A 21,731-nucleotide genomic window follows, 5' to 3' on the forward strand; every position below is an offset into this window, starting at 1 on the left:
TCTCACCCCCGCGAAGCGGACGCACAAAAATAATTTGTTGCCAAAAATCCAGCCATACTATCTCCAATCGTAAATTTCGTTACTCTCTGTTGCCCACGAACCCCGTCTCACAGAGCCGATCAAATACCGCCAAAATGCCTAAGGAGGTCGCTGATATCAAGAAGGTGAGGATTTTGATTGAGAAAGAGTTGATTACCTTTCTATTTATCAATGTACTGACATCCTTTTTTCTCCAGTTCATCGAGATCTGCCGTCGCAAGGACGCTTCGTGTACGTATTTTCGATGCAGCTAGCTGAAAGGCCGCCCCGGACGAGGAAGAATAAAAACGATATTCGAGAATGAAGCGACAAGATGGAAAGGAGAGGAATTCAATAACTAACTTGCTTTTCTTGCAGCCGCGCGGATCAAGAAGAACAAGAAGGCCCACAACATCAAGTTCAAGGTCCGATGCCAGAAGCACCTCTACACCCTGGTGCTGAAGGACAACGACAAGGCCGAGAAGCTTAAGCAGTCCCTTCCTCCTAGTATGCGCCCCCCCGATCTCTTGTTACTCCCTCCCATATTCGATTTCGACGGCATTGGTATCGAAACACGAGAGAAGATGATGAAAAGCTAACATTGTATTTTCAACTACAGACCTGCAGATCGCAGAGGTTTCTAAGAAGAACTAAGAAAATGAATTGGCGGTAAAACGGAGGTGGTGGCATTCGGCGTGAGAAGGGTTTACATGCACAAACTGGGCGTCTCGGGATACCTTGCATTTCATGTGCTCAGAACGCGCGCTCGCAATAGAGCTCAATATAACGATTTGAGACGCAAAAAAACAAAACAAAGCAACAATTCGCACACACACCGATTGATGAGTCCGAATGATTATGTGTCCCAGCTGAAAGCCGCCTGATGAAGAGCCACGACGAAGAAGAACAAGGGGAAGAAGGAACGGAAACGGGGACTCAGGTGCTCGGTGATGTGCCCAATTACACAATGTGCTTGAAGCGGCGATGATCCTTCTTGAGGGCAAGGCTCGCCAAGCCTTGTAATCGCTCCTTTAGAACATCGCCCGCCCAGAAGATGACCAGATCCTCTTCCTCTTCAAACGTTTCAATCCTCCAGCCTGCCCATATGCTCTTCTCCTGACCCTCTTTTCGCAATTCGTCTTCCAGTGCTTGATATTTAAGTTGTAGTGCTTCTCGATGATTGCCTTTGACCGTTATGCGGCAGACGTCGAATGTATCGTTGCTGTCCTTGTGTTTGAAGGCCTCGCGCATCTGCGGCCTTTTCCCCGCCGGCTCCATGTGGAACAGCAGGACAGAGTCGGCTCCTGGCGCGGTGAACTCGCTCAGGCTGCCGTTTGCCATCCTGTTCTCGGCGCTCTGGATCCATTCTCCGTGAGCCTCGGGGGAATCCCAAGGCGCTGTGATGAGAAGGGTCGATTGGTTCGTTGCGTCAGTGTACATGCTGCTAACATTGGCGCCGGGATTCAAGTTGTGCGCCTGGTTGTTGCGAACCCAATTGTCCTGAATCTCCTGACACTCCATGAGAGTCTCGAGGAACTCGAGGGTATCGTATTGGCCCCGTAACTTGATGAGGGCAAACTCGGTGACAGGCATGACGGCTAAGTGCGTGTGTGTGGTGTTACAAAGGGAAACAGATATGATTGGATGATGTTATTGAAGTGTGAACTATGGATTTAGGAAAGCTACTGCGAGCAACCGAAGGCCTTTTATCTCATATGAGATGTTTTTTTTTTTTTAAATCTAGGCAATGAGACGGTGACGCTGGCAATCCGTGGCTCCGCGGACAACAGTTGTTTCGAATCTCGAATTATTGGTGTTTGCGTAAGACGGTAACCTAGAATATCCGTGGGAGACAGCAGCTTACAGGGTACCTTGGTAATTTAAACAAAAAGAGGGAGCATGAAGGCATCGCGGCCGCGCAAGCAGCTGCACTTTCCCTTATAGGTGAGTCAATCTCATTTTAGCTCATCCCCCCCCCCTCAATAAACTAAGGCTCCGTCGATCAGCCCGAGTTGTCTGGGCAAAAATAAATATTAAGAGGTGGCTTGAGGCGTTTTGTGTCGTCATCACCCCCGCCCTTTTAAGAGGCCGCTGGACGTATCGCAGTGACAGGATGGCGGTGGCACTGAAATCAAAGGGCGATGGGCGCAAACTTGGGTTGGGTCAGGTTCCTCGCAATCTTCCTTTTTTGGCAGGGGGGATTTTTTTTGACTTTTTTTTGTCAAAGGTGGCGTGGGAGGGAGTGGGATGATTATTTTGTCCGCAGCTAATGAGGGGACGGGTGATTGACGCCGGCTGAAAGGTCACATTGACGACGCTACATGAGGAAAGAAACGGGCGTTTAAATAGTAGTTTAGAATCGGTGAATGAGATTCAATTGTAAGTGCGGTGACGATTGAAGACGATGTCGCCTGGTATGAGTGTAAGTTCTATAAAGCACTCAGTGGTACAAATTTCCATGGGGAGCTGCCAAGACAAAAAGGATATATAATCATGTGAATAGTGAAAGTAAAGAATTTTGTGTCATGCCTGTCTATGCGTACAGTAGTAATTTTGAGCATCTCCTGTCGACAAAACTTCCGCTTCTCTTGTACTGCCTGCTTGACACGGCATATTTACCGAGTGCGCCATGCAGGCCGTTGCTCATTCTGCTTACCAACTTCAGCATATCGCACAATGAATTTAAGATCTAAATTGATGGCTCAAACACAGATTGTCGCGGGTGTTGAAAATTATTTCTCTCTGAACGACTAGCGAATCTTAGTTCTCAGCGTCTCGAGACCCTTGCTGAGAGCATAGATGGTGGCTGTCGATTTACATTGCTTTATTAACATAAAATTGATAGACTTCTCTCCTCTAAATGGATGAAATGTGTGCTAAATATTTGAATATTGCAACTACTTAAAATGCCTATATATTTCTTCATTTTATTTGATCTCTTTACGTGTAATGGATAAGATGGGCAGGTTACATATCAAGTCAATGCCAGCATACGGCACTTGGTTGCCGAATCTCTCAAGAGACTGCGTGCTCGACTGCTGGCTAGTTCCATTGATCAATTAGCCCGAAGGTGGCATATCTCTTGTGCATCTATCTAATATAAAGTCTATTCCGGGCATAATACTAACAGTAGTGAGCAGCTGGAAGATTAATCGGAATATATCGACGAATCCAATTCAGCCACGCACCAGCTGTCTGGTCTCACAAATGATTAGCTTCGGCTTAGGATTGTCAGAGTGCGAATACGCAGCGGCATCCGGGAAACAGTGGTAAAAAAAAGTGAAACCGAGAAAATTTTGAACACACAACCGGGCAACTATGTGCACATTGGGCTAAGATCAATCTCTGCGCTAATAGTGCTCTTGTTGATGTTTTACACGTGTATATTTATTTTGCGGTCTCGCTTGTTTTGGCTACCACTTGCCAGGATTCACCCCACTTGCCCTGTTCCAGCAATGTCCAGGGCTAAAAGGCCAGCCAATGGTCTCTACTACCTAGTAGAGCGCCCACCACCAGCGAAATTTCTTCCAATTGGGGCTTCATCATTACTGTGCGGCGCTGAGACAGCTGGGACTTGGTGGCGGCTGGCTAATGCAGGCGTGATCGTGGGTGCAACCGTATCCGACACCAATGTGTACAATCCGCGCATTCGTATCTGGCGGATCTGTTGGAGGAGGTCGTGGTATCTGGTTGATTGACTGTGGGATTTTCACAGGATGTGACGCATGACAGAATGTGCGAATGCCAGATTACAATCTAGATACTGGAGCAACTGATCGGACCTCTGTTCGAATCAAATAGCGGTGCAGCAAGGAATAAGGTGCATCAGTTGGCCTTTATCATGTTACTGTTGAATGTTCCCGTTTTTGGGGCAGTTGGAGATCAATAGCCGCTAAATTCCATCGTGCGGGGACTTCCTTTCAGGAAAGGCTTGGGTCGCTTTGACTTTGGCCATCCCAAAAAGCTTGGCCCCAGATCCTTTTGGCGTAGGGGGGCAGCCGACACGACCAGCAAGCAGCCTTGTACTTCCACGTCGAGAAGCTGTGCTGTACAAAGTCTCTGCATCACCCATCCTGCGGCCAGACAGTCTCGAGCTTCTCCTCTTCACGCCTCTTTTCACATGAATATACGTATATAACAGCTCAGCATTGGCATATTCTGACCGCCGCGCATCTACGACGACGATCTTCTAGAGGCGACCTCTGCCCCTCGCGCCTCGAGAACCCCTGCCCTGACAATCAGGTAGCAGCTCCAAACTGTCATGACATTGCAGCGTCCGACGCCAGCAGACGAGCCGTTCAAAGTTGCCAAAGCAGTCCAAATGGCCGACGCTGCAGAGACCAACGGGAGCGTGTCCCCAGTCAATGGCAATGGCCACCACCGCACTCTGTCGCAGCGCAGGGCATCTGCCCCCATGGCGCCGCCCTTTATGGTCTCTGCGCCGGGCAAGGTGATTGTCTTTGGAGAGCACTCCGTTGTATATGGCAAGGTGCGTTGGATGTTAAGACACATGCAATCTTTCAAGCAATTCATCAATCGCTAACTGGTCATGTTCTTGCCGTGTAGCCTGCCATCGCCGCCGCCATTTCGCTACGATCCTACCTCCACGTCACAACGCTGTCCAAGTCAAAGCATACCGTCTCGCTTCGCTTCCCCGACATTGATCTCACTCACTCCTGGGATATCGATAATCTCCCCTGGGCCCAGTTCCAGCACCCAGACAAGAAAAAGTCATACTTTTCTTTGGTCACGCAGCTTGACCCCGAGTTACTGGCTGCCCTGCAGCCGCACATCGACGAAGTCTCTCCAGACCGGCCAGAAGAGATTCGAAAAGTTCACCGGAACTCTGTCACAGCATTCCTCTATCTCTTCCTTTCTCTTGGGTCGCCACGATTCCCAGGATGCCTTTACACTCTGCGCTCTACAATTCCTATTTCAGCTGGATTGGGCAGCAGCGCTTCCATATCTGTCTGTCTAGCTGCGGCTCTGCTGCTTCAGCTGCGGACCCTTTCTGGCCCTCATCCCGACCAGCCGTCAGAAGAAGCGCGCGTTCAGGTTGAGCGAATCAACCGTTGGGCCTTTGTGTCTGAGATGTGTATTCATGGGAACCCTTCAGGGGTTGATAACACCGTGGCGACCCAAGGCAAGGCGGTAGTCTTCCAGCGAACAGATTACAACAAGCCGCCATCTGTACGCCCACTATGGGACTTCCCCGAACTACCACTGCTACTTGTAGACACGAAACAGGCCAAATCAACGGCAGTTGAGGTGGGCAAGATTGGAAAGCTAAACAAGACACACCCCAAGATTATTGGCCCAATCCTCGAGGCCATGCGCCACATCACAGATACTGCCTCTCAATTGATCGAGGACAAGGATTTCAATCCAAAAGACGAGGAAAGCCTACGGAGACTGGGTGAGCTCATGGCTGTCAACCACGGCCTGTTGAATGCTCTGAGCGTATCACACCCCCGCCTGGAGAGAGTGCGTGAGCTGATAGACCACGAGGGCATCGGCTGGACAAAGCTCACTGGCGCTGGTGGTGGCGGCTGCTCCATCACTCTGCTCAAGCCCAATGTGCCGGGAGAGAAAATTGCCAAGCTAGACAGCCAGTTTGAGGCCGAAGGCTACGAAAAGTACGGCACTACTCTGGGTGGTGACGGCGTGGGAGTCCTGTGGCCGGCCGTACTGAAGAACGGCACCGAGGAAGACGAAGAAGGCGGCATGGAAATTGACGTGGACAAGTTCCTCAACGCGCAGGGCACTGAGGGCGTCGAGCAGCTCGTCGGTGTCCACGGCGATGGTGGCGAGCGAGAAGGATGGAAATTCTGGCGAGTGGAGAGCGAGTAGCCAAGCCAAGCCAAGCCAAGCCAAGCCAAGCCAAGCCAAGCCAAGCCAAGCCCCGTATAATATCGAAGCTCGGAGGCTATGGTGTGGTCTGGCATTGGATTAATATCATGGTAGCAGACAGAACATGTGCGCGAAGAGGTTCAGTAGCACTGCTTTTCAACGCATGAGCATTGGGACGCTGCAGTGGCGTTTGAGGAACTCTTTTTTCTTTTCTTTTCTTTTCCATTCTTTTTCTTTTTCGCTGTATGATATAACAAAAATCAATTCTAATCATAGTTCTAGATACAATAGATTTAACGCATTTGATGACTTGATGTTTTGTCTCTGACAGTAGAACACATTTTATAAAGACCACCAGCCACTACTCATATATAAGATTAAATCCAGGTTATATATAGGCCACTCTATTTATTTCAGCTCTGACAGCCGGTACTTCCAATATCCTTCCCGCACAGGGTCCCACTTCTCTGATAGTTCTTCCAGACATAGCTTGGCTTTTTCAATATCGCCCTGCTTGTGGTAAACTTCTGACATGAGGTCCAACGCATGCGAGCTCGTGACCTCGTCCTCGGCGCCCAGATTAGAAAAGAACTGCGAGGCAAATTCTCCCACTGTATCCAGTCCGCGGCCACCTTTCGCCAAGACTCCGCGCAAGTACAGCCAAGAAGACTGATTCTGCGGCGCAAGCTTGATCTTCTCCTCTGCGTACGCAATCTCCCTATCAAGAATGGCGTCTGGCACCTTGGGATCATACTCCGTAGCAGCGCTGCCCTTTGTGGAATGGGACGGATCCGAGAAGACAATGAAGAAGCGGTGCGACCACGCCGAGTTGTTGCGCAGGTCATCCTCAATCATGCTCTGCGTGGTGGCGAGCTCAAAGGGGCTCCAGTAGTCGAGCTTCGTGATGAGGTACTGGCGGTACGACCACACATGGTAGTTCTTGGTGTCCTTGGCGAGGATCTTGGAGATGAAGTCGGTCTCGGATTTGGCAAACTGCTTGGTGGCCTCGGCGTCGGAGCTGAGCGTGTTGGCGAAGTGGTGGTCGAGGAGCAGCTGGCGGTGGTGCCAGATTTGGTAGTTCTTGAGGTGGTTCAGGGCAACGTCGTTGAGCCACTGGATTTCATCCGTGATGGAGAGCTTGAGGGCGGAGACGATTTTGAAGCGGTAGAGCCAGACGGTGTAGTGGCCTGGGTTCATGGCGATGACATGCTCTGTGAGGCGGAGGCAGCGAGGGGAGTATTCTTCGGAGGCCATGACGGCGCGGAGGTAAGAGACGGCTGGAGATGATGATGTTAGCTGAATATGCCTTCACTCTCCTCTCGTATCATGCATTCTAGAGGTTTGTATGGTCATACCCTCAGCATAGTCGTCGGTATAGGCAATCCTCGCCAAGGCATCCTGAGGCTCCTCCTGCGGAATGGGAATCACATCGTCCCACTCTGGGTCGTTGCCAAGCGGTCCGGGAATCTCCCCGTAGAGCTCTCTCTTCAATGCCGCCATCTCTTGCCGCCTCTTCTTTTCCTGATCGATGTCCTCCTGTGGGAGCTCGGCGCCTTTGCTGCGAGCGGCTTCCCTCTTGAGCAGAAACTGTCGATGGAGGACGTTGAGCGCAGTCAGCTTAGCCTGGCTCAGCGATCGCTTCTTGAGCTCTTCGAATCTGTAGGTGCCAACGTCGCGGCCGTGCTTGTCTGTTCCCCAACTGTAGTTGTTCTTGAGGCGGCGGCAGGGGAGGCCTTCTTTGGTGACCTGCTTCCAGTACTCGCGGTCGGTCTTGTTCGAGAGGGACACTTGGCGGTTTGCGACGGGGAGGATCAGCCTCGAGTGGGTGTACGTCTTCTTTTCTGCCGGCGTCAGGCCAGGGAAGCCGACTTCTTCGAAGCGGCGCTCGACGGGGTTGGTCTGGTAGTAGCGCTGCTTGGACCGCTCGCCAACAGTCACTGGGGGGGGCATCAGTCGTAGCTGTAGAGGACAAGAGAGCTGGTGTTAGCTGGCGGATTGCTGTGGCGTGTAGACTATAGCATCCAATCACGCTGGGAGCGGGAGAACAATCGGTTCATGCTTGCCTTTGGGCTCTGGGTTGGCGGCCTTTGCAGTGGCCTTTGGCTTAGGCGGCATGTTGGATGCTGCGAGGTGTAAATGCCAATGGCGGGGCTTTTTTTTCTGAGCTGGAGCTCCAGATAATGCTGTCGCCCGCGATGGGTCCGGACCAAATAGCGGCGCGGCGCCGTAAGAACAATAAGAACAATCAGATGCGGGAAGCGTTCAACTTTGCATTTATCGTTTGCATTGTGTACAAATTTGGGCTATGTACTGTAACACAATAATATCCATAGAAACTGCATAATAAAACCATCAAAAATTCACCAATTGATACAGTACCTGGCGACCGACATGAGTGTCCGCTTTGTCAATGTAAAGTCTCTCTCCGCACAAACCATTATGCAAATCTGTGGCTGGTACAGTGCGTACCGTCCTAAGAGTGCCGTCCGTTTTTGGTTTCTAGATAAAATGCTATTTCTGGCGCCTAGTTGCTGCTACCGTCGCCATTATCTTATCAACGGACTTGCAGTATAGCAGAAGTGATGTAACTGCAGCTCTATACATCATTGCTGAAAGTCTACTAGGTATTTTAGCAGCTAAGAATTGACATGACTTTGAAGACGGAGCATACAGAGACAAAGAAAATCGTGATGCCCGCTCAAAGCGTTCATAATGGTGAGCAAAGCTGCTGCACTGATCGAAGCCATCTTGTTCGAACGAAGCCGCCTATTTTGATCGAAGCCATCTTATGGGGCGTCATAACGTGGCGAAAACGACCATTGCAGTACACTGGAAAAAGAGCTATGAAAACACCAAAAGAACAGGTATATTAACATCGCGAGGGCGGTAAAAGATCCTGCCCTGACCAATTGCCACTCGAATTAGTTTTAAACTCCATTCAGCGTTGTTTTTCTCAGCCCATTAATAGGAGCAAAGCTGCAAGTGCGATTTTCTCCGGTTGGAACCTACGCAAATCTGCTTCGCAGCTTTGCTCAACAAGTATAAGTCAAAAGCGTAAAATAGAACACAGCAAATTGTACAACTTCTATAAAGCATATACTCTACTATGTACTCCAATAGTAATGTAACTTGGGTAAAAAAGCACCGCTAAGCTAGTAGTACCTAATTGACAAGTTGGTAATGTTGACTAACTGCACCTAAGCCATCTTTAGAGTAGAGGGCAAGGAAATGGGTTTGGTTAAGGGTATAGAGCCCAGGCCAATGTGAGCGGGCATCGCCCGTGACAGTAGCTAGGCCCCATGTTTGACCTCCGTCTACACTAGTAACAACTTTCATTTGGGCTCCGTCATAACCGCTGCCAGGGATTCCGGCCACATCCTCATCTGTCATAAAGCTTGTAACAAGAGTACCACCAACATTCATAACTTGAGGAGCTCCGGCACCGGCCCCGTTTCTTGCTGTGTATAAGCGCCCTCGCTGTCCCCAAGAGTTACCGTCGTCATGAGATAGAACATAGTCAACGGTAAAGGGGCCGGATTCCGTATTCTCAAAAACAGCACTAGAAAAGTAATATCATTAGGCTATGTTCACACATTCCTAAACAGGGCTAAACAGCTTACATTAAGTTACCCGAGTTATCGATATTTGCAACACCAATCATTCCATCGCGTGATGTGCGGTCACCTCCAGAGATCTTGGTCCAGCCTGACCAAGTTATTCCTCCGTCTGTTGAACGCTTCATATAGCCGTCCTGATCTACCGCACTATTCTCGGCGGAGTAATAACATTGTAGTGACCCATCCGTGGCAACACGTAGAAAAGGTTCCCAGAGGCCGTTAGGGTTATTTGGAGTGGCTGCTTGCTGCTCTATGGTCGATGCATAGACAAAGTTCTTACCACCGTCATCGGAATAACACAGAGTTAGTCGGTAGTATGTAAAAGTGTTTCCTGTGCGGTCATGGTTGCGGAAGGCATATACAATGCGTCCACTGGGAAGCTGCAAAGGCATAGCGTTATCAACATCATGCGTAGATGTATCAACACGCCAGACTTCACCAATAAAATTCCACGAAGAACCACTATTGTCAGACTGAGCAAGACGAAGAATACTCTGACCGTTTTCATGCGCAGTATAACCAGCTATTAAACCTCCAGTTTTAAGAGGGCTTGCCCGGATGTATATGCCATTCGCATCAATAACAACTGGTGAGCCAGCCTGAACCACATTTCCAGGTGACCTTTGCTCAATGCTAGTAGTAATAGGATTACTAAGAACCGTAACAGGAATAAGCAGAGCAGAAAATAGTTTATAGAGAAACATGATTGCTAAGTATTAGTGGTTAGTGATTTAACTATAGATAATGAAAGAAAGGGAGCTGTTATTTATAATTCATGAAAATATTGTATATATTCAAAGTAATAGAGTTAATTCAAGGGATGCCTCTATGATATCATCCTACAGCTTCTATTCCTAGTATAGCCAAGCAAACAATAGACAAAAAAACAGAGACCGCAAAATGAATATGCGCGTAACCCGCTATAATATGCACATCTTTTTCACAGAAAGAAGTTGGAGATTGTATGTGTATAATTTTAGCTTGGGTGTTCAAAATCTTCTTATTCCCTGTTTTTCTGTCGACCGCTTGCCTAGCAATAATCCCCGCTAAAGGATGCTCCTTTCAATTCTTTTAGGAAGCTCCGAGGGCTTTTTAACTGGCTACTTCATAAGAAGAATACATTTTCTCCGAAAATATTGCGTGTTGTTCCTGCAATTAACTACTCGGACCGAATATTCCTCGCGAACACTTGCCTTGTGAGGGATCACGATGGAACAAAGGATCAACGAGCAAAGCAAAGCGAATGAGAACAAACACAACAACTAAAGGCACTGACACTCAAAGGTGCACTATGTGACTATGACTGGAAACTACTAATGATGATGAAGAGAAGAATTAAGCTAGTGACAGGCAGAGGGAACCATAAGGCGTGCTGCAGTGGGTTGCGTGACATGCCTCTAGCAACTGGAAGATAACTTCTACTTGAAGACCATCATTATCCAGAATGTGTTCCTAGCCTAGAATGTGTACTAGAAACAGCCAGTAGAGTGCAAAGTTATGCCAAGAGCCTCTATGTTATATTTCCCAAGCATGGCTATTATATTGCCATAGTTAACTTATGTTTGACCGCCTAAACGTGTGTGGCTTTTGGCAAAAAAGTGGTTTTCTGGGGAATCGCATGATATAGTCGTTCACTTTCTCCCAAGTCTTGCCCAAGTCAGCTTCGTCTCAAAAAGCAAATCAGTCCTCTGCTGGCTCCTGAGTGCGGACAAATGCATTCGGGGCAAAAGCTTTTTACTTTATTACGCCTGTAGTTATAGTAGAATATAGCTAGCCATTACTTGTACTTGTTTTTTTTTTTTTTTTTTTTTTTTTTTTTCAATGATGAAGTCTCGTGTCCTCAATGTGGCCTTGCCTGAATGTATAATGCGCACGCAAGAATTTAGCACTTATAGGTAATAAGAAAAGCCTATTATAGACGCTTCTTGGTGGCATACACTAGCTGACTCTATTGCTGCCTAGATAGCAGCAAATCAACATTACAAATAAAGGTTCATTCCGGCTTGTAGTACAGTAGAAACCGAAATCAGTGTCCGGTTTTCATTATACCGAAAGTCTTTCTGTAGCGTAGTGTGGCTTGTACAGTGTAGACGTCGAGACTCTACGTACATTATTAAACTGGGTCTAGCATTGTCTAGATATGGATTCGGGGTTCTGTTGGCCGGAAGTTGGATCGTTATCTTTTTCTTAGGGCGAGCATTATATTGCATAACTAATTCTATAATTACATGTCAATCTAGAGCCAGAAGTAGATCGTATATTGTAGTAACAGTAAAATGGTAGGTGGGGCCTATTTCTATTTGTAAATAGGATTAGCTCTCAGCGAAAGCCTTCACAACAGCTTTTGCTCCCTCAGGATGCGTCATGAGTCGATCCATCTCCTCACCGGCCTTGATGTGATGTTTGCCGCGTTTCAACATATCCCTCTCATATTCCTCTACCGCCTTATTTATATGCTCCAGTCCGTTTTCTCCAATCTTAGTAACGAGTTCCAAGGCATCCTGCATGGCGAGATTGACACCCTCCCCATTGGGCAACGATAAATGCGCAGCGTCTCCCGCCAAAGTCACACCTGGTACCGAGTTCCAACCAAAGCTTTCTGCAGGAAGTTGATACAGCGGCCAACTGCGGAAATTCTCCGCGTTTCGGATATAATCTCGTAAATCCTCAGCCCAGCCTTGGAAGAAAGAGGACAAAAGCATATCGCGAGTCGCTTGGGGGTTGTTCAAGTCCATCGATGTGCCAACAAAGTGCTCGGGGGCAGTGATGCCAAAATAGATCCTGTATGAGTTATCGCCTTGTCGTTGAATGATCATACGGCTTGGCCCTGCCAGAAATAGAGCTATGCCGTGACCGATTTTGTCCGTCAGCGTCTTGTGCAATAAGCTGCTTTCCTGTATGCGAGTTTCGATAAAGGTACTTCCTGCATATTGTGGCTTCGTAGAGCTGATCTATAACTATTTTGTTAAACGTCCAGCTTTTAATGTCGAGGAAGTGATGACAGCCGTACCGCAGCTCGTACTTTGCTCCAGGCCCCATCCGTCCCGACAACGAGCGAGAATCCACCAACTGTGTTGCCATTGGAAAAATGTAGGACGGGAGACGAGTTGTCACCGTCGAAACTCAACTTTGCCAGACGATGAGACCACACTATTTGGTTTTGCGGGATTGACTCCAGAAGGATGTCTCGTAAGCTCTTGCGGTCAATCTCGGGCTTTCCGCCGGTCTTCAAGCCGTCTTTTCCATCTTCCGCCTCGCCAGTAGCTCGATGCAACAGCTCTCCATAGGAGTCAAAAAAGGTAACCCGATCGTCCTCCCATCTTGCTTTCTGAGCAAAGGCATTGTACAAGCCAGCCTCCCGAAGAGCAAGCTGACCTGTTTCTTTGCGTATATCAAGTGAGCCACTAGAGACTAGTGTCGCCGCTGACTCTTCCTTTTCGTAGACGGTGAAGGGGATATTCTTGCGGTGGAGGAGGCGGGCTAGAGTGAGACCGCAAGGGCCGGCCCCGATGATGGCAATGGCACTCTTCATTGTGCAGTGACAAACACGTCAAGTTTGGGCGAAGAAGGGTTACTGTACGAGTGAAGATTATTCTAAAGCCTGAGTGAAGCATGCTTGATATACTTTTCTTATTCAAGCGGCTCTATATGTCTTATTCAAGTGACTACCTATCTGATGTCCAGCAGGCTTCCGGCCCCACCTTGGGTGATGCGGCACTCGGGGCCGAACCACTCGGGACCGAGTCACCAAGACCCGAACCCACTACGGTCCGAGCCACCGTGCAAATGAAATCTTGATGCCGGCGTGGATGGCCACTCCTACCAGATAGCGTGCAGCCCGACTTGATGGCACATGTGTTGAGTCATCTCATCTCCATCTCTTCATCTCTGTTTCATTAGCATTCTTCACGACAGTACTCAGCGCCGACATCACTACTGACTGTGGATCGGCAGGGAAATAGGGGGTTAGCTTTACAACGACGGATCATACTTTCTCTCCGCCTAATCGGATGCCATGGGAACTGCACGCAATCCACCCTCGAGCGTTCCCAGCAGGCCAACTTTTGCTTGCGTTCGCTGCGCTGGGCGCAAAGTGAAATGTGACAGGCATATACCATGCACCGCGTGTGTCAAACATGGAGCCGAGTGCGTGTTTCAACCTCCGCCGCCTCGGAGAAGACGTCGACCTGGGGCAGCTGGACCTTTGATTGATGGGCGCGAATACCCGCAAACACGCCTTCAAGCGCAAGGCCACAGCCCGAAAGAATCATCCAATCCTCCTGATACTGATTCACGGAGCCATCTGTCGAGTCAGGAAATTCGCGGCTCACAATCGAGCTCATCAGAGCCGAGCGGGAGTGTCAGCAAAACTCAAGTTATCCAAGGACGAGGGCAGTCAATGTTGATTGATAAGTGAGTTCAGACCCCCAGTAATTAAGATGTATTTGCTAAGTCCCCGCGTAGTAGCTTGTGGTCAAGAGTTGTGGAAGAGGTGAGTGTCCTGCCGCGTATCTTGCTTGGGTTGCTTGCTGGGCGCTGACGGTATCACAAGTTTCACGACCCCGAGGATGCTCTGCGGAGGATCTCAGACGACTCGAGTGATGCAGAAACGCTCAATGATGACTTCAGTTTTGTGCTTGGCGGCCCACCGATATCTCGCACCAAACTCCGTCATCCACCGCCACAACAGATACATGAGCTATGGCGCACCTTTGTGGAAAATGTTGATCCTCTCTCCAAAGTTGTGCATATCCCCACATTAGAAAAGGCATTCCATGAAGCTGCAAATGAAGTAGACACGGTCTCGCGGAGCTTTGAGGCACTCATGTTTGCCATCTACAGCGCCGCCGTCATGTCACTGAGCGACGTTGAGTGTGAGGACCGACTTGACGAGCCTCGAAAGCCTCTGCGATCTAGATTAATGACTGCCACAAAGGCAGCATTATCGCGAGCCAACTTCATGAGCACAGCCAGCCTTGTAGTTCTTCAGGCATTAGTCATTCACATCATCTCAGCGCGAGACATGTACGAGCCGCGCGCCCTTTGGACCTTGACAGGTGTGGCGGTTCGCGTTGCCAACGGCATGGGCCTTGATCGCGATGGAACCCTTCTTGGGTTGCCCCCATTTGAAACAGAGCTGCGGCGACGCATCTGGTGGTTTCTGAAAGCGCAAGATCTACATAATGCTGAGCTGTGCGGCCTTCCCAAGTTTCGAGATGTTGGCCTGAGCAGCGACTCCACGAAGCGTCCCACCAACATCAACGACATTGAGCTCTATCCGGGAATGCCTGTCTCGCCGGTGGAGTCGGGAATCTTGACGGACATGACGTTTCTCGCTATAAGATACGACCTGCTCTGGTTTGCCGCCGCCCGCGTTGCCAAGTTTCGTCATCTAGGCAAGAGTCTGAGCCAGTGGGATCAGGATTTCGCATCCGAAGGTGATAAGGCGGAGACGGACCAAAGTGTCAAGGAAATAGAAGAGCATCTGGAGAAAAAATATCTTCGGCGTTGCGATCCTTCGCAGCCGCTGCAGCTCATGTCGATGCTGATGGCACGGGCTGCGATCGACACCATTCGCTTCATGACACACCACCCACGCAGATGGACCAGCATCAACCAGGCGCCGCCATTTGAGCGTCAGTGGATGTGGGAAGTCAGCATCAGGCTTCTGGAGCAGCGCGACATGCTGCAGTCAAACCCCTCGCTGAAGAGGTTTGCGTGGCACGCGGCGTTTACCATGCAATGGCCTGCTTTCATCCACGTGCTCGATAGCCTGCGAGCCAATCCGTCCACGCCGGATGCCGAGAAAGCGTGGAGGCTGATTGCGAACACGTTTGAGAATAACATGAGCATGTTCTCCGACTCGAGAAAGCCCATCCACAGAGCCGTGCGCAGTCTCTGTCTGAAAGCATACGATGCTCGCAGGCTGCAGCGCAATGGTGTTTATGCTCTCCAGACGCCGGCGTTTATTTCGAAGCTACGGCAGCAGCAAGAGGTGGTCAAGATCAAAAGACAAGCCTGCCGTAGGAAAGCCGAGGATGCGTTCCAGTGGGACTCCATCGGCTCAGAGGCCACTACCGCATCGACAGGTCTTGAGCACGGCACGATACCCAACCAGGAAGACGCTGCGGAACACGTGGATGCTGGTGGTCAAAATCAACGATTGGAGCATGTCAATGAGCACGGCAGCGAAGCTGAATATACCTATGCTATACAAAACATGGACCTGGATGCTCTGCTGGCTGGGGACGGCAGCGCAGATCACAGGGCGTATCAAGCTATCAACTGGGAGCAATGGGATCTTTTCCTCGCCGATTCCAAAATCAATTGAGCAATGCTACTGCGAACCCTTTTAACAATTGGGAAAGTGCCAAGGAGTTGCATACTTTTCAGTCATATCAATACAAAGACTTGGTGATGCCATACACTGTGAAAAATAACCATAAAGATAGAAGAGCCGGGTTCTATTAGTTGTGTAACATGTATTATGAAGGAGACGGCAAACTCGTATTTAGAGGGCCAACGTAGATGAAAAACTACAATGCTCAGCTTAATGAGCGTGTTGCTATCCACATTAATCAGGATGCTACAAATGAAATCCCAATCAGATAACAAGGATATAATCTCCCAGAATATTCAATGGCAGATTACGATATAAGCAATGGGGATACGCCAATATATATGCTATATGTATTACTCAGAGATTCCAAAAGTTCTTTTCAAGAACGTATAGCACTCATCTCTGTGTTGGGTAAGTGGTATCGCCTTTTTATGAGAGACATGGTTCGCAAGGTCAACGTGAAATCCCATCGGCCGCTGCCCACAAAGGACCCAATCAAGCGCTGGAAAAACTGCAGCGTACGCCTCAGCCTGTGCGAGCATGCGGTTTCGATGCGCTCTCTCCCAAATCTCAGCCTCAGCTTCACTCTCTTCTTCCTCGTCCTGTTGATTCTCGATCATATCATGCGTATCAACAACTGACGAGGTTTCATCAATATCAAGATCCTCTCGGGCTCTCGCGTCAACGCGCTCACTTTCTCCCGCTAGTCGCAGACTATAGTAATTCTCCACATCTATATGGCTTGATAATGAGATGGGATATGTATCGCGAACTAGGGCTAGCATCTTGAGTCGGCTTAGAGTTCTAAGATGCTGGCGTAGCTTATCGTGGTCTATAAGCCACTGGTTTCTCCACCCAAAATTATTGCCAGCACGAAGACTTAGTCGCTCAAGGGACACAATCGTACCGAGTGTCATGATTGCTGCTTCAGGAATGTGAAAAACATGTGGTGTGGTCAAATCACTCACGCCTTCTCCACCCCATGCTAACGAGAGACAACGAAGATTGTTGAACCCACCTTCTGCTAGGATAGGGACGACAAGGCGGTCCATGTGTGTAGTGTTATGTTCATGTACAAAGAGTTTGTGAACATGTTTGTGCTGTTTAATAAATCCTGCGATATGCATACATGCCTGGCTTTGGGGAGGTAATGTCGGAATTATTAAGCTCTGGAGATCTCGTAATGGCTCGCACGCAACAAGACTTTCCGCAAGCCTTCCCAAAGATGTAGGTAATTCAAGGTGCTTCAGCGGGGACGAAAGCAACAACGAGAACGCGCGAGGGCTTAAAGAAACAGAACCAAGCCGCAAATATCGCAGAAGAGGAAAGGATAGAGGAGAATGGCCCAACGAGATTGTACTCTTTGACCAGAACCCCATATGCTGCCAACTCAACGACTCTAGTGTGGCAGCGCAACGCTGGAAAAGAGTTTCGAAGAAACCAGATATAGGATTTTCCAGCTCTTCAGTCGATGTGTGTTCCTGAACAACTTCCGACTCAAGCTGACCTGCATCCCAGCCGTAAGCCAGCTCGACATCGAAGTCAAGAGAACGAAGAGGCCACAGGGCAGGAGCCAGAGGCGGTTCCATACGCCAAGGTTTATCGAGTTTAACCCTTTGTAACCTGATATGCTGGGCGGAACACCGAGAGACGTGTTTGAGAAAGTTGTCATCTACCGAGAATGGGTCTTTCCAAGTAAAGACCTCAAGATTGGGCATTGCACAGGTAACAACCAATGTCGCAATATTCCGTAGCGTAATGTAATGTGCCTTGGCTGCTTCCTGCAGCTTAGCTCGCTGCTCCTCAGAATATGAACTGGCCCTCTCGCTAAAAATTGAGTTGTGTAGTTCTTCGTAGCATGCCATGACGCACTCAGGACGCGATGCAAAGATAACGCTACGTACACACCTGCCAATAGGGAATGTACGTGTCGTCAGATCTGTTTCACGTAGAGCTTCCTCTGCCAAATGCAGGAGAAGCTGTCGTGATTGATGGCTGTAGTCGAAATGGATCTCAGCAAACTGACAGGAACGGGCGAGATAACGACAGTCGCTGTTTACTAGCGCAAGGCAAGCTAAAGCTGATTTGTCGTCGGCAAGGAAGTCAACTATATCGGCCAGAATCTCGGCGGGCATCTGGAAGAGTCTGCAACGGGATTCACGCTTTCGACCTTGCATGACGATATCCAGTAGAAGACATCGCCTTGTGCCCGCATCTTTGCCAAAATCATCTCTTGCATTGCCGCCAAATGTTCCTATCATCAAAGCGGAAACATCTGAATCCATGGTGACGGGATGATGGCGAAAAGAAAAGAAGCTTATAAGATTGATTTAAAGGTGAAGTAGGAAAGACTCAGTGAATGTTAAATAATCTTTCTCCTTAGGCCCCGTTCTGCCCTCAAGATCGAAATATCCAGTGTGGATTTGGTCACAGTAGCTTTTGGGGAAACAATCGCCTGGTCAATCATTCTAATTTCGAGAAAATGACCCCGAAAGGTTTATATAATTGTGTAGGAACCACCTTTGGTGAGATGATCAAGGTAGGAGAGCGGGGTTACGACCCCCGCACTTGCTCTGTCAGGATTCTATATGGTAGGTAGCTAGGACGGATGCCTACATATATAACCCTATTTCTGCTGGTTGCTGCCATATTGTGTCAGGCATATATGTAAGCTTCAGTAGTAAGCGATGAGTCTTATATGTACATCCTAAAGATGGTGTTATATTAAGCACTTCAAGCGACTCTGGCTCTAAACGATGCATGCTGCATGAACTAGTACCTGAGATAATTACCTTTGTCTCACAATTTCCATTGGCTCAGATTTGATGAGGTTGCGCGTTGAAATGGAGAGTTAGGTAGCCATAGCTAGTATAGGCTGGATCCATTTTCCAGACTGGAAAAGGATTTCGAGAGAAAAGTAAAAGGGCGGGAAGTGGCAAACATAATACAGACAGTGGGCTGGCATATCCAGTTTTAGCTTTATTTATTATGCTCCAGGTTCTTGGGGTATTTGCTTTGTACAAAGCTCAAAGCGTCAAGCTAGTTGTATTCTATAGTCGCGTATTAAAGTTAAGGGTAAAACAGTGACACCTATTTCGCCTTCTACTGTACAAAGACACAACCTACTTCAGTCTGTTAGGAATATTGCTCATCTCTCTTGGGATTGGCTTAAGCAGGTATGCTGATACAGGAACGTCCTAAATTGAACGCTGCTGAAGAATTAATGTTTCATATAGGTAAGAGTAAATATAGGACCACATTGGAGCAAACATCACGACTTGATCAGGCAGGAATATAAAAAGTTGGGTATAGAGATTTTGTTATAATTATAGGTAGCCAAGAGTGAAATAAACCCTCGTAGTTGCTTTTGACATGCTTGGGGTATGTATGACATGACTTCTAACACACAAGCTCTCCGTCTTTTGCACTTGACCAACTATTGTTCATTGCAAATGACCCCCTGTCCAGCCTGAATGAAGAGACAGTATTAGTAAATGCTCGAAAATGATGGGTAATCACCGCATCTGTGTATGAATCAACGTACCAATCCAAGAGTGCAGCAATTGAGCTTGGCGGCGCCATGGCAACCGTCTTCGCCAACTATAGAAAGGAGGAATTATTAGTCACGGGTTTCTTATATAGGTAGTCATATGGAAGGAATAAATATATGGAAAAGAAGCTATACCGTTCGCGCAATCAAGGGCTAGCAGGCCAAGGACATTAACACTGCAACACATGGGACTACTATTGGTCAAGCCGCTGGGGCAGGAATAGGTGCTGCGGGCAACGATGTTGTGAGATTTGGTCTCCGTCACGGGGGCGGCGAGGCCCAATGTAAAGAGAGCGGCAGCAATAAACAGCTTCATTTTGGTGGATTTAAATAAAGAAGAGTCGAATGGTTGAACGTTTCTTGTAATTGTGGTCTTGAGTGTACAGGAGAAGAAGTCTTTGCATTTCGAGATGGAAGAGCTGACTTATATACATGTATCCAAGTCAAGGGATATCTGGCCTGGGATCGTCGCAATCTCGTGTGATAGTTCCGCTGTATTAAATGTCTCGGTCAGTCCCAAATTCCCCTATGATGCACTGATAGTAGATCAACTTTTCATATGGCAACGCACCAGAGATTCTCGTACGGGCCTGTCCATCTCAAATGAGTAGGAAGAAGGGAGAGGCAATAACATCGCCGCTATTCGTATAGTCTGTGAAAGCCATGACTCTTCCGGAAAGGACCATTCAGCTATGCCTCCCTTGCAGCCAGCCTAATGTATTGCAAATTATCTCTTTTGCCCAGATCCAGCCGAGGGAGTATCTTTGCCTACCATGCGGCACAGCTCTCCCGGTTCTTGGATATTGGCCTGTCTGAGACATCAAGCGGGGTCTAATAAGACAAAGTTTCTCAAGCATGATTATCACTCAGTTGAATTATATGACCATACATCGATTGATCCTTCTTGTATCTACATCATTTCATAAATCTCCAACGCCATCACATTTGAACACATATTAGGCATTTATCATGCCTATTGTGAATTTTATGTCTTTATTTTGAGGTTCTATATCCTATCATAATGAATTTCATTCTTTTGCGTGTATCCGTTCTTGAAGAAGCTACAGGCAGCAAATATATCGGCCAAGCTGCTGTGCTTATGATTTTTAGATAAAAGCTCAAGCAAAAGTTAGGCCACCAAGCGGCTACCCCAAAGACCGAGACCACAAAGGATCACACACAAATCTGTATGTGACAAACACAATTGGGGCGGCACCCCTGCTTGCAGCGCTCTGCACTGCCCTATTGTATGCATGTACTTATTTTGCGGTCTCTGTCCCTCTGATAACAACTTGGCCACGGCGACCATGCGCCATCCCAGGCTATAGTAATTGTGTGGATAGCCCAGAGCCACGAAACTGTCATTCAGAATATATCATCCGTTCAAATGGTCCCAAGACGATGTTCGAAGTGTGCTCAATCCCTGCGCGTACGAGAGTCTTACCTTGAGATTGGTCTCTCGTAGCGCGTCTTTCAGGTGAAAGAGCACACAGGTCGAACACCGTCTTGAGACCAACCTCAGTTGTATAGTGAATAAATAATCCTGTGCGTGTGTGCGCGTATGTATGGATGTCTCAGTTGTGTCTCGACCGATGTACCGTCTCAATGTTCAACGGCTTTGACAATCGGCTGCAATGTTTAACAGCCAGTTGTCAAAGCTGTTAAACATTGAGATGTTACATCGGTTGAGCGTGTCCACTCTCAAAGAGCGCGGAAGTTTTGCGACATGATGAGCCATCTTTTCAGTCCTCGTGCCGGATTTCGCGCCATCGAGTCCCAGTTGGGGGTCAGCACAAAAGTCTCGTTGAACATCTTCTGTGGTGCCTCCCTCCCCTTGCCGAATCGGACTTTGCCCATGGTCGTGACGACGATGCTCATCTTCCGTCCACTCTTTTCGTTCTTTTCACTCTCGTACACAGTTTCCGGAGCCCCATATTGGAATGAAGGGTTGATAATGTGCGTGTCGAACGACTCTATCTCGTAATGCACATTCTCGCCTTGGGTTTCGAGTAGCTTGGAGTACTCCTCCGGGGTAGGAACGACAGAGCCGTTGATGGAGATGTCGGCTGGGATCGAATATCGAGAGGACGAGTTGATGTAAAAGGTTTCAAGTTTGGCACGGGTGTTTATGGCTTCATAGTAGTTGATGACAAAGATCTCAGCAGCTAAAACGAGGCGTCGTCAGTAATAGAATCCAAAGCTCCGTGAACTTTAAAACGCACCATCGCTGGAAGCTTTAACTTCCGTATCTGCGTCTGGCAACGGCATGATGGTTTTAAAAGAGCTGCTAGTAGCGTTCGTATTGCTTCTGATAGCAACTTTGAGGTGTAGTTCAAGCCCAAGTCGAAGACAGAAA

At 48.3% G+C, this 21,731-nt stretch overlaps 11 protein-coding genes across 11 annotated transcripts; 3 read left to right on the forward strand and 8 right to left on the reverse strand.

The window, feature by feature from the left end:
- Window positions 1–134: 134 nt before the first annotated feature.
- On the forward strand, window positions 135–672 carry TrAtP1_011545 (60S ribosomal protein eL38; the record flags this gene model as incomplete). The annotated part of the gene is made up of 4 exons (XM_014084671.2): window positions 135–164; window positions 237–270; window positions 397–525; window positions 638–672. The coding sequence occupies 4 exons, from the start codon at window positions 135–137 to the stop codon at window positions 670–672; spliced, it is 228 nt and encodes a 75-aa protein (XP_013940146.1).
- Window positions 673–978: 306 nt separating this feature from the next.
- TrAtP1_011546 (uncharacterized protein) lies at window positions 979–1,611 on the reverse strand (the record flags this gene model as incomplete). Its single annotated transcript, XM_014084672.2, has 1 exon — window positions 979–1,611. One exon carries the CDS (start codon window positions 1,609–1,611, stop codon window positions 979–981), a length of 633 nt encoding a protein of 210 aa, XP_013940147.2.
- A 2,668-nt stretch (window positions 1,612–4,279) lies between these two features.
- Window positions 4,280–5,868, forward strand: TrAtP1_011547 (uncharacterized protein; the record flags this gene model as incomplete). Its single annotated transcript, XM_014084674.2, has 2 exons — window positions 4,280–4,507; window positions 4,585–5,868. 2 exons carry the CDS (start codon window positions 4,280–4,282, stop codon window positions 5,866–5,868), a joined length of 1,512 nt encoding a protein of 503 aa, XP_013940149.2.
- A 262-nt stretch (window positions 5,869–6,130) lies between these two features.
- On the reverse strand, window positions 6,131–8,006 carry TrAtP1_013370 (uncharacterized protein). The gene is made up of 2 exons (XM_014084675.2): window positions 7,224–8,006; window positions 6,131–7,145 (listed from the first exon to the last, which is right to left on the reverse strand). The coding sequence occupies exons 1-2, from the start codon at window positions 7,816–7,818 to the stop codon at window positions 6,277–6,279; spliced, it is 1,464 nt and encodes a 487-aa protein (XP_013940150.2). The 5' UTR covers window positions 7,819–8,006; the 3' UTR covers window positions 6,131–6,276.
- A 1,003-nt stretch (window positions 8,007–9,009) lies between these two features.
- On the reverse strand, window positions 9,010–10,266 carry TrAtP1_011548 (uncharacterized protein). The gene is made up of 2 exons (XM_014085011.2): window positions 9,489–10,266; window positions 9,010–9,427 (listed from the first exon to the last, which is right to left on the reverse strand). Exons 1-2 carry the CDS (start codon window positions 10,187–10,189, stop codon window positions 9,031–9,033), a joined length of 1,098 nt encoding a protein of 365 aa, XP_013940486.2. The 5' UTR covers window positions 10,190–10,266; the 3' UTR covers window positions 9,010–9,030.
- A 1,531-nt stretch (window positions 10,267–11,797) lies between these two features.
- TrAtP1_011549 (uncharacterized protein) lies at window positions 11,798–13,017 on the reverse strand (the record flags this gene model as incomplete). The annotated part of the gene is made up of 2 exons (XM_014084676.1): window positions 11,798–12,436; window positions 12,496–13,017. The coding sequence occupies 2 exons, from the start codon at window positions 13,015–13,017 to the stop codon at window positions 11,798–11,800; spliced, it is 1,161 nt and encodes a 386-aa protein (XP_013940151.1).
- Window positions 13,018–13,615: 598 nt separating this feature from the next.
- Window positions 13,616–13,828, reverse strand: TrAtP1_011550 (uncharacterized protein; the record flags this gene model as incomplete). The annotated part of the gene is made up of 1 exon (XM_066115153.1): window positions 13,616–13,828. One exon carries the CDS (start codon window positions 13,826–13,828, stop codon window positions 13,616–13,618), a length of 213 nt encoding a protein of 70 aa, XP_065971251.1.
- On the forward strand, window positions 13,700–15,816 carry TrAtP1_011551 (uncharacterized protein; the record flags this gene model as incomplete). Its single annotated transcript, XM_014084677.2, has 2 exons — window positions 13,700–13,898; window positions 13,950–15,816. The coding sequence occupies exon 2, from the start codon at window positions 14,311–14,313 to the stop codon at window positions 15,814–15,816; it is 1,506 nt and encodes a 501-aa protein (XP_013940152.2). The 5' UTR covers window positions 13,700–13,898; window positions 13,950–14,310.
- A 9-nt stretch (window positions 15,817–15,825) lies between these two features.
- Window positions 15,826–18,180, reverse strand: TrAtP1_011552 (uncharacterized protein). Its single transcript, XM_014084678.2, has one exon. The coding sequence runs from the start codon at window positions 18,108–18,110 to the stop codon at window positions 16,179–16,181; it is 1,932 nt and encodes a 643-aa protein (XP_013940153.1). The 5' UTR covers window positions 18,111–18,180; the 3' UTR covers window positions 15,826–16,178.
- Window positions 18,181–19,157: 977 nt separating this feature from the next.
- Window positions 19,158–19,742, reverse strand: TrAtP1_011553 (uncharacterized protein). The gene is made up of 3 exons (XM_066115154.1): window positions 19,511–19,742; window positions 19,370–19,425; window positions 19,158–19,294 (listed from the first exon to the last, which is right to left on the reverse strand). The coding sequence occupies exons 1-3, from the start codon at window positions 19,689–19,691 to the stop codon at window positions 19,262–19,264; spliced, it is 270 nt and encodes an 89-aa protein (XP_065971252.1). The 5' UTR covers window positions 19,692–19,742; the 3' UTR covers window positions 19,158–19,261.
- A 1,334-nt stretch (window positions 19,743–21,076) lies between these two features.
- On the reverse strand, window positions 21,077–21,643 carry TrAtP1_011554 (uncharacterized protein; the record flags this gene model as incomplete). The annotated part of the gene is made up of 2 exons (XM_014084679.1): window positions 21,077–21,540; window positions 21,598–21,643. 2 exons carry the CDS (start codon window positions 21,641–21,643, stop codon window positions 21,077–21,079), a joined length of 510 nt encoding a protein of 169 aa, XP_013940154.1.
- Between the last annotated feature and the right edge of the window lie 88 nt (window positions 21,644–21,731).

Source organism: Trichoderma atroviride, chromosome 6 (assembly GCF_020647795.1).
Source record: "Trichoderma atroviride chromosome 6, complete sequence".
NCBI lineage: Eukaryota > Fungi > Ascomycota > Sordariomycetes > Hypocreales > Hypocreaceae > Trichoderma > Trichoderma atroviride.

What these genes read in the sequence shown, in the direction of transcription:
- TrAtP1_011552 (XM_014084678.2), bottom strand. Translation starts at nt 18,110, where the DNA reads ATGGATTCAGATGTTTCCGCTTTGATGATAGGAACATTTGGCGGCAAT.
- TrAtP1_013370 (XM_014084675.2), bottom strand. Translation starts at nt 7,818, where the DNA reads ATGCCCCCCCCAGTGACTGTTGGCGAGCGGTCCAAGCAGCGCTACTAC. An exon ending in TACCGACGACTATGCTGAGG is followed by an intron (nt 7,146 to 7,223) that starts GTATGACCATAC and finishes CATCATCTCCAG; the next exon opens with CCGTCTCTTACCTCCGCGCC.
- TrAtP1_011553 (XM_066115154.1), bottom strand. Translation starts at nt 19,691, where the DNA reads ATGAAGCTGTTTATTGCTGCCGCTCTCTTTACATTGGGCCTCGCCGCC. An exon ending in AGCCCTTGATTGCGCGAACG is followed by an intron (nt 19,426 to 19,510) that starts GTATAGCTTCTT and finishes TCCTTTCTATAG; the next exon opens with TTGGCGAAGACGGTTGCCAT. An exon ending in ATTGCTGCACTCTTGGATTG is followed by an intron (nt 19,295 to 19,369) that starts GTACGTTGATTC and finishes CTCTTCATTCAG; the next exon opens with GCTGGACAGGGGGTCATTTG.
- TrAtP1_011548 (XM_014085011.2), bottom strand. Translation starts at nt 10,189, where the DNA reads ATGTTTCTCTATAAACTATTTTCTGCTCTGCTTATTCCTGTTACGGTT. An exon ending in GATAACTCGGGTAACTTAAT is followed by an intron (nt 9,428 to 9,488) that starts GTAAGCTGTTTA and finishes TTACTTTTCTAG; the next exon opens with TGCTGTTTTTGAGAATACGG.